The sequence below is a fragment of the Setaria italica genome, chromosome VII, assembly GCF_000263155.2.
Source record: "Setaria italica strain Yugu1 chromosome VII, Setaria_italica_v2.0, whole genome shotgun sequence".
Taxonomy (NCBI): Eukaryota; Viridiplantae; Streptophyta; class Magnoliopsida; order Poales; family Poaceae; genus Setaria; species Setaria italica.
This window is the reverse complement of record NC_028456.1, coordinates 26,314,228-26,328,658: the sequence shown is the minus strand read 5'-3', so window position 1 is coordinate 26,328,658 and position 14,431 is coordinate 26,314,228. Positions and strand designations below refer to the sequence as shown.

The 14,431-nt window shown below is 49.9% G+C and overlaps 3 protein-coding genes across 9 annotated transcripts; 1 reads left to right on the top strand and 2 right to left on the bottom strand.

The window, feature by feature from the left end:
- Positions 1-819: 819 nt before the first annotated feature.
- On the top strand, positions 820-3,165 carry LOC111258005. The gene is made up of 2 exons (XM_022828678.1): positions 820-1,081; positions 1,503-3,165. The coding sequence occupies exons 1-2, from the start codon at positions 941-943 to the stop codon at positions 3,036-3,038; spliced, it is 1,677 nt and encodes a 558-aa protein (XP_022684413.1). The 5' UTR covers positions 820-940; the 3' UTR covers positions 3,039-3,165.
- A 412-nt stretch (positions 3,166-3,577) lies between these two features.
- LOC101755619 (glutamate dehydrogenase 2, mitochondrial) lies at positions 3,578-7,400 on the bottom strand. The gene is made up of 9 exons (XM_004976359.2): positions 6,704-7,400; positions 6,478-6,591; positions 5,520-5,741; positions 5,339-5,413; positions 5,130-5,246; positions 4,669-4,919; positions 4,384-4,459; positions 4,194-4,280; positions 3,578-4,103 (listed from the first exon to the last, which is right to left on the bottom strand). Exons 1-9 carry the CDS (start codon positions 6,809-6,811, stop codon positions 3,918-3,920), a joined length of 1,236 nt encoding a protein of 411 aa, XP_004976416.1. The 5' UTR covers positions 6,812-7,400; the 3' UTR covers positions 3,578-3,917.
- Positions 7,401-8,984: 1,584 nt separating this feature from the next.
- On the bottom strand, positions 8,985-13,984 carry LOC101757515 (subtilisin-like protease SBT2.5). Of its 7 annotated transcripts, none has more exons than XM_022828116.1 (11): positions 13,667-13,984; positions 13,503-13,568; positions 13,220-13,380; positions 12,926-13,122; positions 12,694-12,844; positions 11,697-12,097; positions 11,510-11,605; positions 11,328-11,397; positions 10,965-11,247; positions 10,361-10,692; positions 8,985-10,175 (listed from the first exon to the last, which is right to left on the bottom strand). In XM_022828116.1, exons 3-11 carry the CDS (start codon positions 13,226-13,228, stop codon positions 9,204-9,206), a joined length of 2,511 nt encoding a protein of 836 aa, XP_022683851.1. In that variant the 5' UTR covers positions 13,229-13,380; positions 13,503-13,568; positions 13,667-13,984; the 3' UTR covers positions 8,985-9,203. The 7 variants fall into 7 exon arrangements, with proteins under 7 accessions (XP_022683851.1, XP_022683852.1, XP_022683848.1 ...); XM_022828117.1 differs by having other exon boundaries at positions 13,220-13,568; positions 13,667-13,745; positions 13,860-13,984; XM_022828113.1 differs by having other exon boundaries at positions 13,503-13,984.
- Positions 13,985-14,431: the final 447 nt, after the last annotated feature.

Here is a 14,431-nt window from a genome sequence, read left to right as displayed (position 1 = left end):
TGTTTCACAGCTTTTGCCTTTAAGACTGACCAGGACAATTATTGTAAGGACTTCTACGAGATCAAGATCAAGGGCGCTGCGGATTATGTCAAGGCATGGAGGCGGCCATCGAGTAAAAGATGCGTGAGCAGGAAAAATGGCTGATAGGAGGTGTCAGATCCGATGAAAAAATCAGGGCCTGGGCCCACCACTAGATGATGTGGCACCATTTAAATGTTTTGGGGCAAATATTTTTTAGGGACTGTTGGAGAAGGTGTTCTTTTTTACTCCCAATATTTTTTGGCAAGGTGCTAAAATCAGATTTTTTTTGGACTTTGTTTTTTGGGCACTCATGGAGATGCTTAGCTCTGTGCCATACATTTGCTTGGTTGATTTTCTTGTTTTCCCACAAAGACGACGACAGCAAATCAGCACACAGCATTAGATTTTTTTTTTTTTGACACGGCCTCACAGCATGAGGTAATGGATGGGCTGGCGGATGAAAAATCAGAGGCAACCCAATTACTCCTGGGCTAATGGGCCGGTGAATATCGGTATTTCGGCCCAGATAGCCTGTCGCGAGGCTGCGGCTGATTTGTTTGGTCGTGACTCACCTCTGTACTGGGGTAACTTATCCTTTTAGTCTCCTCTGGAGGGACTCTATTGTAAATTTGTAACCAACTCATCGCCGGGTGAACAGCAAAAATCAGAGGGGAAAACCGGAGAGGTTACAATGACCAAGGGCAATTTGGTCCACAAAAAGTTGGGTTTCCCAGGCCAGACCGCCCATCAAAGGCAGCACAGGCACAGCAGAACAGCAGGGAAGACGGAAGAGCCCAGCCCAACCACAAGGACAGCCACCGGCCGCAGTCTCTCGCCTCTCCCCGTTAAACCCCTCCTCTTCTTTCCTTCGTCTCCCTCCCGGACGGCCGGCGGGACCCGATCTTCCCTCTAACCAGCAATGGTCGACGGCGTCGAGGTGGACGCGGGGCAAGCAGCGAAGCGGAGCAAGGCGACGGATGAGGAGGGGAAGACGCCGCCGCCGGTAGGGGCCGTGCGGAAACAGCGGCAACCCACGCCGGATCACCCACCCTACTGCTGGGTAATAGCCTACTCACCGCGGATTCTTTGATCGGGATACTCACCCCCAAATTTATCTCTCCGGCACTCCTCTTTTATTTCATGGATGATACTACCTCAAATAATGTCGCAGATTTGGTACTTTATTTGTACGGATTGTGGCTAGTTTTAGTTCTGCGATTAATTTGTTCTGTTAATATGCGCCCATCGACCAAAATTGGCACCTCCAATGGAAAAGCCACCAATTACTACCGCTTTACCGACCAGCTTTTAATCTTTTATTATGCTAACGTTGATTGGCTGATCGCCCAGCAGTGGAGGATTCTGTTCCCCCTTCTTTCTTGTTTAAGAAAAACGGCGTTGCGATTTAGTTTGTATCAGCCATTTCTCGTACGTCTATCGCCATTCACCACGCTTGACATTGTGACCGCGTTGGGCTGCAGATGATCGGCGAGGCGATCGACGCGCTCGGTGGCTCAGAGGAGGACTCCATCTCGGCTTTCATCCGCGCCAGGCACCCCGGGGTGCCCGCGGCGCACGACAGGCTCCTCCGTCACTACCTCGACAAGCACGTCGCCGAGGGCTTCTTCATGTGCACCGCGGCGGGCCTGTACTTGCGCAGCCCCGACGAGAACACGGCTGAGGAGCTCCCGGTGGAGCCGGCCGCTGCGGGCTCCTCCGAGGAGGCCAAGCGTGGCCGAGGCCGGCCGCGGAAAGATGTCTCGGCTTCGATGTCGCCTGCCGGCAAGAAGGATGGGGCTCGGTCTGCGACACCCAAGCCCCGCGGGAGGCGTCGCGCCACTGCCGGACTAGCCACTGATGAGGGATGTGTTCCAACATCACCAGTGTCTGTTGCCAACAAGGACGGAAGCCAGGCAGCGTCCTCAACGCCTAAGCGCCGAGGACAGCGTCGCGCTGTGGCGCCACAGTCCGCTACCGAGGACTCTGTTCCAGCATCACTGGTTGCTGTTGCTGACAAGAAGGACGGAAGCCAGGCAGCGTTCTCAACGCCTAAGCGCCGAGGACAGCGTCGCGCCGTGGCGCCACAGTCCGCTACCGAGGACTCTGTTCCAGCATCACCGGTTGATGTTGCTGACAAGAAGGACGGAACCGGAAGCCAGGCAGTGTCCTCGACGCCCAAGCGCCGTGGCCGGCTTCGCAAGCTGGGGATGACCACGACCACCGATAGCTATGGCAAAACACTGGTTGAAGGCAAGAAAGGCGGTTGTGAGGCTCCCGACACTACGATCCAGGAGCATGAGCCACGGCGTGAGCTTGCACAGGTGATCGTCGGTGACGGCCCAGCCACAACATCGATCATGGACAAGGCAAGCGCCGAGGTGCCTCCAACTACGCCCGTTGAGGGTCGTCAGCCTCTCGAGCTGGCCCTGGTGAACACCACCGACGTACCTGTGCCTGCGCCAGCACCTGCCATGGACAAGGACAGCCGTGATGCTCCATCGTTCAACCTGGCACTGGTGGCCAAGAATGACAGCATTTGCGCAACGTCCTTTGCACCGGAGTCCAGCAGCCAAGCTTGCGAGCTGGCGCTTGTGGTTGCTGATGACGGCCCTGTTCCGGTGTTGGTTGCTGACAAGAAGGATGGCGTTGGGGAGGCTCCATCTGCAACCAACAAGCGTGTTCGTCAGCCTCGCAAGGTGGGATCTGCCCCAACTGCAGGAGAGAAGGCTGGCAGCAAGGCTCTGCCAGATACACCCAAGGGCCGTCGCCAGCAGTGCAAACCGGCGGTGGTGGCTCCCGACGGCTCTGCTCTTACACCAGTTGCAGGCAAGAAGAAGGCATCGCCCAAGCTGGCACGGGTAACTGCCGGTGGCTGCTCTACTCCAGCATCAGTTGCTAAGAAGGACGGCATCGAGGCTCGCGAATTGTACCCATTGACAGCTGACGAGATACCAGATGATCCCTCGTGCTGTTTGCTCGCGCTGCCTTGTCTGACGACAGCGGCAGCAAACGCGTAGCTCCAAAACCTGGGCCACTGAAGCATCTCATATGCCTAAGAACACCTTCAGAATTGCTAAGGGGGTGTTTGGGAACAGCGTGCTAAACTTTAGCACCTATCACATCGGATGTTTGGATACTAATTAGGAGTATTAAATATAATCTAATTACAAAACTAATTGCACAGATGGAGTCTAATTCACGAGATGAATCTATTAAGCCTAATTAGTCCATGATTTGACAATGTGGTGCTACAGTAACCATTTGCTAATGATGGATTAATTAGCCTTAATAGATTCGTCTCGCGAATTAGACTCCATCTGTGCAATTAGTTTTGTAATTAGTTCATATTTAGTCCTTCTAATTAGCATCTGAATATTCGATGTGACCCTGCTAAAGTTTAGCACCTCGTATCCAAACACCCCCTAAATGTAATGCGTAGTACGATAACTTTGTGTTTTCTTACTGAGCTATAGGTTACTAATAGCAGTTATATGCTTTATTCACATCTGAAGTCATAAATCCCGTACTAGAATTTCAATAAGAATGGATATTCGAGTCTCATGCATTTTTTGCGATTCATTCACATCTGGGGTCTTCGAACCCCGTACCAGTATTTCAATAAGAATGAAATGAAACGGGAACATTGTTGACCAAAATATTTTTTGTAAAACATCAAAATGCTTTAAATAACCATCACCAAAAACTGGATAAGCAACCATTGGCAACCCAGTAGTGTATTGGTGAAAAAGAAGGAAGAACAAGCACACCCCACCCAAACTACTCCTTCCAAGCCTGCCACTTCTGATGAATTTTACCAGATCAAACACTGGTCATCCAATATTGTTGGACATGAATTATTGAATGTCAAATCTGATCAATCTGTATGCTTAATGATCTCAAGCCTCCCAGCCTCTCAAGAGGGTGGCGCGGGCAACCCTATTAACTCCTAAGGTGAATGCCCCCATCCTAAGGTCGCAATCTAAAGACTTGCACATGGCCTTGAGGTGTTGAAAAGCACTGCTCATATACTTTTCTAGTTCATTGTTCACTTTCTCTTCATCCCACATGAAACCCTGAATGTTCTGCACCATCAAAATAGTGCAAGGAAGGTGTCAGATTAAAACAAGGAAGCAGATGTGCAATGATATGGCGAAGTATGTACAGGCAATTACCTGAACCCACTCAAAGTAGCTAACTATCACACCACCAGAATTAGCATAGATATCAGGTAATACAATTACTCCCTTCTTGGCGAGAATCTACATATACAAGATTCAAAGGATCAGAAAACATGGTTGCCAAATTGGTTTATGTTACTGATGTTATCTCGTAGATGGTAATTTTCTAAAATTTTCTTTGTACCTCATCTGCCTCTGGATCAGTTGGATGGTTAGCAGCTTCAATTATAAACTTGGCCTTCACGTCTGGCGCATTGTCCCTTCACAAAAATCAATTAAGCCAGATCAGCAATCCTGGATTATATACTACTTAACTAGGAGATGGATCAAAAGTAAGCTATTCAACTCATAACGAGATTGGTGTAGTTTCTCAGGTCATGAGGAGGTACTGAGAAAGCCGTACCAATGAGCAACAATCATTGACGGAAAGGTAATGGAGGTAACAATAGACAAGGACACTAGTTCTTACTTGTTAAGAACTCCACCTAAGGCACATGGGACAAGAACATCACAGTCGTGCACTAGCAACTCAGTAGAATCCATAACTTGGGCACCATGAAAATCTTTCAAAGCACCACCGTCATTCCTGTGCTTCATCAGAGCAGGTATGTCTATGCCAGCCTTGTTTTTGATTGAACCTGTCACATCCCCAAGGGCAACTATCTTACCGCCCCTCTCATGGATAAGTTGTGCAGCCCATGAACCAACATTACCGAAACCCTGCAAGTTTTACAGATTATAAGGACTATATATATTGTGCTAGCAAAATAGCATATACAGAGTATTTGGACATATATTTTGTTAGTTGAGCTGCTGTCAACACTCTCTCTTAAGGAAGACAGTAGGAATTCATTCTCTTCTTTAAGCTGGAACATGCTATTCTCCTTTTACCATCTTATAAAAGTAGTTTGGGAGTCCACTATGACTCACCTGAATAACAAAAGTCGATCCAGATATGGATTTTCCATATTCAGCCAGGAGAGCCTCAGTAGCATACATCACACCCCGCCCTGTGGCTGCATCCCTGCCCAATGATCCACCAAGATCCTACAATAATAAATGTGAATTCTTACCGTACTGTGTAAAGACTTTATTTCCATGAAGTTACTTGCTGTAAAAACTAATATTTATTCACTTACTATTGGCTTCCCTGTGACAACTGCAGGGGAGTGGCCATGGAACTTCGAGTACTCATCTAACATCCATGCCATGGTCTGTGTCATAATTGGATAAAAAGGTGTCAAGAATATGGTAAGTAACTGAGCATAGCAAAAAATGACAGTGGATCACAAACAATGACAAAAGGATTGCCAGGCTTGCCTGTGCATTGGTCCCCATGTCAGGAGCTGGGACATCCGTATGAGTACCGATAAGATCATGGATTTTCTGTGTAAATACACGAGTCAACCGCTCCAACTCACTTCTACTTAGTTCACCAGGAGAGCACCCAATCCCTCCCTTTGCTCCACCATAAGGTACTGCTGCAACAGCTGTCTTCCATGTCATCAGTTGAGCAAGTGCGTTTACTTCATCTGGATCAACCTGTCAAGCAGAACAATGAAAATCATTGTTTGACAGGTAAACAATTGAATTTAGGAGTAAATTACAAGATAAATGGTCAACAAGAAATTCTTCAGTTGATTTTTTCATGCTTAACATTTAAAAATGCAGCATAAAAGAACAAACGCCAAGGAACGGCAATATTTTTTTTACAAAAAAGTATGGTGCCTTTTTTTATTAAAAGAAACTGATGACATCAGTTGCTTAGTTACATATGCAATCCAAACAGCCACTTTTTATTCAGCTAACTATCTGAAAAAACATCAGAACGACTTCAAAATAGAATTCAGAAAACTTTTTCAAAACTTTTGAAACTTGTAAGGAAGCAAAACTTTTGAAACATCCGCAAGAGGTCGTTAGAGAGTAGTTCAAAAAAAAAGGGAAAAAACATTAAGTCATTCTTTCAGTTTGACTGATAGAGATATCAACCTAAGTATACAGAGATAGAAGTATAACGGAAAGAGAGATTTCATAATGAAAAAAGGACACTATTTTCACGCATCATCTGCTTGACAAACAATACAGTAAAAAATACCCAAACTAAATTACAAAAGAGTATTGTTTTGCAGATCCACCAGACCAAAAAGAAGCAATGAACTAAGACACGGTCCCTTCCAAAACATGCCTAGTTCAGAATCGCTACAGTAGCTATTCTTAGCATGTTCACCGATCAGTAGACATAATCAACAAAAGAATCGCATCAGGGGAGATCCCTAACCTCAGGGTGGTAGCGGATGCCGCCTTTCATCGGCCCGCGAGCGTTGTCATGCTGCACGCGGAACCCCACGAAGGACGACAAGGAGCCGTCGTCCATGGGGATGGTGCATTCCACCTGTGATGACGAACAGCGCGAAACCCATGAGCAAACAAGTCATCGGCCGACAACACGAACGGAAACAAGCTTCATCGTGAAAAAAAAGGACGGAACACGAACGGACCCCCACCTTGATCTCGCGGAACGGGATGAGCAGGCTCTTCTCGAGCTTGGAGTCGAGGCCAAGCAGCCTCGCGGCCCGCCGGAAGTTGCGGCTGGTGGCGGCGAGCGCGTTCATGGCGTCGAACAAAGGATAAGGAAAGATCACGAGAGGCCGGCCGCGGAAAAGGCCCGCCTTTCCAGCAGCGCCGACAGGAACAGCAAGCGCACGCGACGCGAGCGAGATCCAGGCGAGCTAAAAACGGCAAAGAGAAGAAGAGAGCAGGCGGCCGCGGCGCGTTTCCTCCGTGAACCGAGGAGAAAGGGCCTGGTATGGAGATCGGAGGCAAGAACCGCAGGGCGGTGGTATTAATAGCGAGGCAGGGTGGATCCAGGCGGGCGGAGCCGGAGCTCGAAGGCGGATAAGACCGACGCGCTGGGGCTGAGCGGAGCTGTGGCTGGCTTGACGATCTGGAACTCTTGGAGAGGAGGGAGGGAGGGAGGAGTTCGGAACGGAAGTCAGACAGGAACTCTGCTCGCAAACGTTGGAGCGTGACCGGAACTCGATTTTGGATTGGAGCCGGCAGCACGCGTTCCCGAGCGGGAGGGGGTTGTTGGTTGCCAAAGGGAATTCGCTAGTGGCGCGCGAACGATGCCGGATAAGGACAGGAGATCGAGTTTTCTTTAAGAAATTTCTGGGGGAGGCCACGGCGCCGAGCCGCCGAGGGAGTTCTTCCTCCTCCATGGCTGCTGGCTTTATCTGATTCTCTCCCTCTTTTCCCGGCCACTAGTGGGGGTCCGCTCGACAGTGGAGATATTAACCCCGGGCCCACAAGGGTGGCGCGTGCCGGGCCCGGCCTTTTCGGTGCTTCTTTTTGTTCCGATGCTTCACCTCACCTTGCCAGGAACTGAAAAGTCTGCCATGTTTGTGTTTTTTTTCTCCTTTCATTTCAGGGTTTTGTCTGTGCGTCCACGGATTCTCTGCAGCCTGCAGGTCCTTGCAGTCAAGGCACCACCCTGAGTTGGCAAAGTGCCTGTCCAGGGCTCCAGGCCCGAGCATTGAAATGTCGTCGTCTAGCTTTTCAAAAAAAAAAATTGTCGTCCTCTCGTGTGGTATGTTGTCATCTGGTACGCTCCTACTCGTGCCGCAGTACTGGCGCACGTAGGACAGCGTAGGCGCACGGTTTCAGCGAGTCGGAGAGGAGGGGGCAGCGGCATCTGAGGCAGGCAACACATCTTCCTCTTCCCCGTTCCGGGAGGCGCCTCCCCCAGGGGAAAATGGAGGCAGCCAGGCAGGGCAGGCGCCTTCCCCTTTCTCCAGGTGGAGTGTAGGCGTGTAGCCGGTGGATTGGATGGATGCAGCCGTGCCGTGCAGTGGCCAGTGGGCACTGGTGGGTTCGTGCCTTGGTGGTCCCATACTCCCATCGCATGCAATCTCGCAAAGTTGCAAGCACATGCTGATCGTGCAAATCGTGGATGAGTCGGGTAAACTAAAGTCGTCGCAAGCACACGTTGATCGTGCAAAACGTGGATGAGTCGGGTAAACTAAAGTCTGAACCGTCTGTCAAATCTGCACACTGTTGGGGCGGAACGGCTCGGCTGCATCAGCGACTCAACGGTGCAGCGCAGAGAGACTACTCGTGCGCTCTCATCGCGGAGGACGGGAGGACCACCACCCGCACTGCGCAAAACGTGGATCATACTCCGGCGAGACGCCGACACGACATCGCTCTCCTCTTCGTACCGCTCATACGGCCGCGTGGACGGACGGCATGGCTTCTCGGTTGCGCTTGGGCATGGGAGCCCACGCGTGCACGCAAAGCGGGCTCCGGTGGCGTCCCCGTCTCAGGCTGCGAGGTGCGAGCCCGCGATCGCGATCGATAAAAAACGGGGTCAAACCCCGGTAGATTCGCGCTTCTCCGGCCTCCCGATGTCAACTGGGGGAGGTGCGGCGTACCGGCCCGGCGCCGCGTCCTTGCTGAGGTGGAGGCGTGGGAAGCTCTGGGAGCCCGGTCACGGATAAGCGCGGCCGCCTCGCCTCGCCGCGTCGCACCGACGCCGCGCGGCGTCATCCCCTCCGCTGCTGCTCATATCCACATCCCAATCGTGCTCTCAATGACTCTCATGTCAATCGATAGACGGATAGCCTCGTCAGTACATCACAACTCGCAAGGCCTGGGAGTGGGTGCCCACTCCTACTGTCTTTGAAAATGATAATAATAAAAGCACTCGACTCAAACCAGGTCCACTTCTTTCCCACGCCGAACACATGGATTTTAAGACAATGTAAATATGGAAGTGGTTCTGCCTCCTCACGATCTCAAGAGCCAAGAGCCCCTTGTCTGTCTCAAGGTTTGCATGTTCCGAACATTCGAATTCCACAGGACTTCCCGCGTTCCCAACATGGCTCTACATTATGGAACGGGAACGAGCCCCGTACATGTACGTGTACATCGGAAGAACACACAAGCTCTGTTTGCGCGTACACGCGTATTATGAGCTACGGGTGGCACACGGTCTCGTGCCCGAGTTCACGGGCCCAGCGTCCCGGCGGGGTAGACGGCGAGGGGGATCCGGACGTGGTGCTTCCTGTCGCCCCTGAGCACCACCTCCCCGAAGCTGAATGCGTTCCCTGGCGCGGTGGTGTTGAGCACGATCCGCAGCGCCCGCGTCGCGCCGGGCGCGATGGCGAACTGCGCCGGCGACACGCGCACCGCCACGCCCTCAGGCGCGCGCACGTACGCCGCGTACGTCTCGTTCTGCGCGCCCACGCTGGTCACCCGCCGCTCCACGCGCCGGGACCCCACCAGGCTCGCCACCGTCACGCTCGGCGAGTTCAGGTCCGAGCACCACCGCGCCGCACCGCCCGCGCGCGGCGGCGGGCACGGCGCGCCAACCGCGCGGAGCACCGCGGCGTCGTCCACGCCGGGCACCGCGCACAGGAACTGGAGGTGGTCCAGGTACCCGGCGTCGAACACCAGCCCGGGGTCCAGGGCGCGCGCCGCGTTCACGGCGCCGGCCCCCATGTCGAACGGCGTCGCCGGGTCCAGGGAGCCCTCCTCGCCCCTCGCCATCAGGGGCCGCCCCGACCGGTCGGTCGCGTCCGCGGTCGTCATGATCGCCGACATGATCATGGCGGGGCTCCACGCCGGGTGCCTCTGCTTGATCAGGGCAGCCACCCCGGCGACGTGCGGCGCGGCCATGCTCGTGCCCGACAGCAGCGCGTAGCTCTCGCCGTGGATCTCTGGCAGGGCGGTGCTCGTCGGGCTCCAGGCTCCCCATATGAGATGCCCTGGCGCCATGACGTTCGGTTTCAGCACCTCTGCCGGCTGCATCTGTGAGTTCTCCACGTCCGGTCCTCTCGACGAGTAATCGGCGACGACGGGTGATTCTCCCGTGTAGGTTGCATGCCGTCCCTCCAGAATCCGGGCAGTGGCTCCGAAGCTCACAACGTTTCCGTCATCATCTCGAACCGTGTTGTTGTTATAGTACCGCAGTAGAGCCTGCACCCAGTTGCAAAAGGCAAATGCAGTCACGCATACATTCCGAATCACCGAAAAGAGAATATTGCAGTCTCGGTACAGACCCAGGCACTACTGTAATGCAAAACACAAGCTCTATGACTGAATCAGGACCCAGAGACATCTCTTTTTACTAGCAATGACAAATTGCTTGTTCAGGAACCTACCCGCATGTCGGAACCCTTCAGGAGTATAGCTGAAGGCACTGTTGTGGGAAATGTAGGCTCAAATTCAATGTCAACGTCGTGCGAAGAATGATCAGTGATGATGACTCCAGCAGCTCCAATTTTCTGAATCGTATCAATGATGCTAGAAAGGCTGATGTCATCATAGTAGTCTGATGAGTCAAACATGCAAACAATCAACTTTCCCTGGACAAGAGGTTTGATGAAGATCCTTGGATCTCGGCATTTGTTATACCACCCATCGTCAGTTGAATTCTCAACGATCACATCATCAGCCCATGCTAGTGGGTACATTGTTTCACCTGGTGTTGGTGCTGGCAAAATAGGCAAGGGAGTCAAAACAACACTGGCATCGAGTGAAGAATTTGAAACACAGACACATTATGATTGGTCAATCATTAAATCTACTTGAATGTGACATGTAAAAGAGTAATGCAGTAAGCTAGGACAGAAAGTGCTTATCCTATCCAAGATCAGCTACAATTTCTATATAGCATAAGGAAAACCTGTGAGTGCATTGTGCTTATGAATTGGCAAAAAGCTACAAACTATTGATCAACAACTAAGATAGGTTGAACTGAATTACCAGAAAGAGCGCCACAGGAGAAGGCTTTCCCATTGCCAATTATGATTGATTTTCTATACTTCCGGTCTGTTGTCGAAGCAGCAACACTTAATATCCATGGGCTGAAAGAGACGATTGTGTTCTCATCTGGGCCTGCATTGCCAACTGCTTGAACAACTGAGACTCCAGCTTTGGTGGCAAGGAGCAGTTGTGCCTCAAGCAAATTGAGGAAAGATGCTGGCCCAGATGAAACTGCAGAAGGAGCCATGGAAAGACTTATAACATCCACACCATCCTCTACAGCCTACAGACAAGTAATACAGGCAGTTCAGCATACAGCTTCGGATGTAATAGCTTTCTGCAAAGAATATATTATCTAAGAACCTGGTCGACTGCAGCTATCACATCTGACATATATCCACCAAAAGGATAAGCAGCTTTGTAGATTGCAAGTCTGTAAGGGAAATCAGAGAAGGCAACGAAGAGTAAGATTTATATACTGATCCCCCTCTTGGCTTTCAGTATCAGAAATGCTGAAAAAGGATTGTTCTTTCAATCTTTCTCACCGAGCTCCGGGGGCCATGCCACTTGCATACCCAAAGCTGTAGCCTCCGGATATTACTGGCGTATGGAAATTCCCAGCTGCAATCGATGCGGTGTGGCTGTGAAGATATTGTTATGATCAGCTGGTGACACAATTGTGGTTAAAAATGAATTAACATAGTCATCAGCATAGAAGATAATTGCACACACCTGCCATGACCATCTGAATCGTAAGGAGATGCATAGTGAACTGTAGCATTGAACTCTCCAGTCGCTTGAGCAGCACGTGCAAACCACCTAGCTCCCACTATCTTACCGTTGCATGAATCTGGAGGAAATCTATTCCCAGCACGACATGTTCCTTTGAAACTAGCTGGTGGTGATTTTGCTTGGCTTGACAAGTTGCTGCTAACAAAGCTTGGGTTCTTGGGGTCGATGCCGGTATCAATCATGCCAATCACCACACCATCACCAGAATTTTCAGCACCACCCAGGAGTGGCCAGACTCCACTAGCTCCAATGTAATTTGGAGTGTGCGTTGTCATCTTGACCATTTTGATGTCTTCTTGGATAAGTCTAACTCCTTTTGCACGGCTAAGAATTCTAACCGTCTGTTACACATGCAACAAATATTAATCTCAATGGAAAGAAGCAACCTTCTTTCACTAATAAGATCACCAACTCTTTAAGAAAACTTGCAAAAAGGATAGTAAAGTATAAGAGCAAACGGATTCGTATTTGATCATTGATGAGTTTCGTGATGCTGCGATCGGCATCTTCATGTCTTTCATGGGTCTTAGTTTGTAAGTACACAGAGTACAAGTCATATATTGCTCATTGCTCAGAAAATAAAGTGGATCAGATTTATTTATTGAGGGAAACTACAGTAGGGCAGCAGCAAATCTGGACCCAGACTTTCTGAATTCGCTACAAAAATTCCCCTGATAATGTTCAACAAGAAACAGAATTTACATGGGTTCGCATATATTGTTCATATTATGTCTATATGTTATGATGTATCTCTGCAGCTCCAATCATGATTTATGTGCATTTAGATGTTATTCCTGGTACTGGAAATTCTGTTCTGTCAGGTGATGGAATGAAAGCTTTCTGTCTAGCACTTTACATATTTCCTAGACTAAATGTGAAGTAACAGATGAAAGATTAAAAGTAATGTCATGCACTTTAGGGGCTAAAGAAAAGGCACCTTCTCAGATTCAGCATGGAGAGCAAATCCATTAATCAGGTGCGTGTAACTGTACAGTTTCTTGTAAGATCCCATTGGGAGAAATGAGTCCAGGAAGCTGTCATGCTTAGTTGTGGCCACTTGTTTGTACTTCTGAGCTTCCTCGCCTCTCCTGAATGAAAATTCTCTTATTAAGTGGTATTTCAAGGAGATAACATAAGCCAACCTATTCCTATACAGAAAACACACATACATTACATGCTTGCGGTTCACTTTGTAAGAAATTACTGGATCATCCTCCATCACCACCATATAAACCTTGGCAAATACATGAGATGGACCGCAATTCAGGCTAAGGAAAGTAAGAACCGAACAGAACACCAGAGATGGCTTGAAAAAAGCCATAATGGTAGTGTCACTGGATGATTGTATGAAGCCTTTCCAAAACTCCTATGCTTGAACATACGTGCTTATATAAGTGCGAGAACAGGACTTATGTAAAAGAAAGTTAGGTGGGGATTAGAGGGAGATAAAATGAAGCACGCACCTGACACATCAAGAATTGTCTTGCTCGTCTCCGAACCACCAAATGCACGCAATGGGTGCTTCCTGAATTCCATGTGCCTTTCTTTGATTACTTGTCCTGGTGAAATTAATCCCGGTGCTGTTGGGGGAAATATGAGAAAGCCTCCTATACAAGCCATGTAACTGGTGCAGTCCATCAAACCCATGTTAGTAAATGGCAAGGCGTTGCAGATTGGATTAGTTTTGCTGCACAAAGGCATTTAAAGAACCAAATCACAGGTGAACCATGTATTTTGTCTGGTTACCTACAACACTATGCAGCACACAAAACCAATTCCTCCCTTCGGCATGCTTTGCGTGGCAGCACGAACCTGCATAGTTTTTATGATCACCCCCTTTGTGCACAAGCACTGAATTTGGAACCACAAGATACACCTAATATACATATATTGATATATAGGCTTCCTACCCGCGCTACCAAATCGAACGGGAGCACCCTTTGCACCGGGCAAAGAGGGAAGTGCCCACAACACCGTGCCAGTGTCTACCTGGCCGCCGCAAAATCACCAGATATTTCGCAAATGTCAGGTACCTACCAATAATTTCACCTAGGGACTCCAGAGGAGCAAATTATCGCACGCAACTGAGAAGCACGGACAGACCATGGCCCTCGCCGCGCCGTTACTAGGCCACCCGGCTCCCGCTCGTCGCCTTGAACGAGGGAGGAACGACGGAACCCGTCGCGGCGTCGCCGAATTCGCCACTCTTTCCCTTTTTCTGTTCTCTTGCTTCGACAGTCAAGGGCGGAGGGCGGAGCAAACCCGGAGTCCCTATATGGCTTCCATTAGCTGGATAAGCCATGTAGCTATAAAGCCCACTAACAGCCCATCTTAAGATGTCTCGCGGACACAAATTTTTGTTCCATCACGAGTGCCGACTTTTTTGTTTTTTAAACTTTTTTTTTAAAGATTCTCACAAATAGAGCTCTGACGGAAATGTTTCAAAATCTGGACCCTTAGCCTGGCGCCAAGCTTACACGTTTCGACGCTAGAGGGTTTAGCGTCAAGGTCATTGCGCCGTCGGTAACGTGGGTGCTGACATGGCAAAGGGCTTGGCGCCAGCGTCGATGGCGCCAAGCTTGGTGCCGTAGATCTTGGTGCCGAGCTGTTACCCTATAGCTCTTCGCGTTTCGAATGAAACAAGTATAATTATTCCGAGGAGCATGCAACAAACC

What these genes read in the sequence shown, in the direction of transcription:
- LOC111258005 (XM_022828678.1), top strand. Translation starts at nt 941, where the DNA reads ATGGTCGACGGCGTCGAGGTGGACGCGGGGCAAGCAGCGAAGCGGAGC. An exon ending in ATCACCCACCCTACTGCTGG is followed by an intron (nt 1,082 to 1,502) that starts GTAATAGCCTAC and finishes GTTGGGCTGCAG; the next exon opens with ATGATCGGCGAGGCGATCGA.
- LOC101755619 (XM_004976359.2), bottom strand. Translation starts at nt 6,811, where the DNA reads ATGAACGCGCTCGCCGCCACCAGCCGCAACTTCCGGCGGGCCGCGAGG. An exon ending in ACATGGGGACCAATGCACAG is followed by an intron (nt 5,414 to 5,519) that starts GCAAGCCTGGCA and finishes ATTATGACACAG; the next exon opens with ACCATGGCATGGATGTTAGA. An exon ending in TTGTCACAGGGAAGCCAATA is followed by an intron (nt 5,247 to 5,338) that starts GTAAGTGAATAA and finishes TTATTATTGTAG; the next exon opens with GATCTTGGTGGATCATTGGG.
- LOC101757515 (XM_022828113.1), bottom strand. An exon ending in GTGAACCGCAAGCATGTAAT is followed by an intron (nt 12,845 to 12,925) that starts GTATGTGTGTTT and finishes ATTTTCATTCAG; the next exon opens with GAGAGGCGAGGAAGCTCAGA. An exon ending in GATTCAGATGGTCATGGCAG is followed by an intron (nt 11,606 to 11,696) that starts GTGTGTGCAATT and finishes ATATCTTCACAG; the next exon opens with CCACACCGCATCGATTGCAG.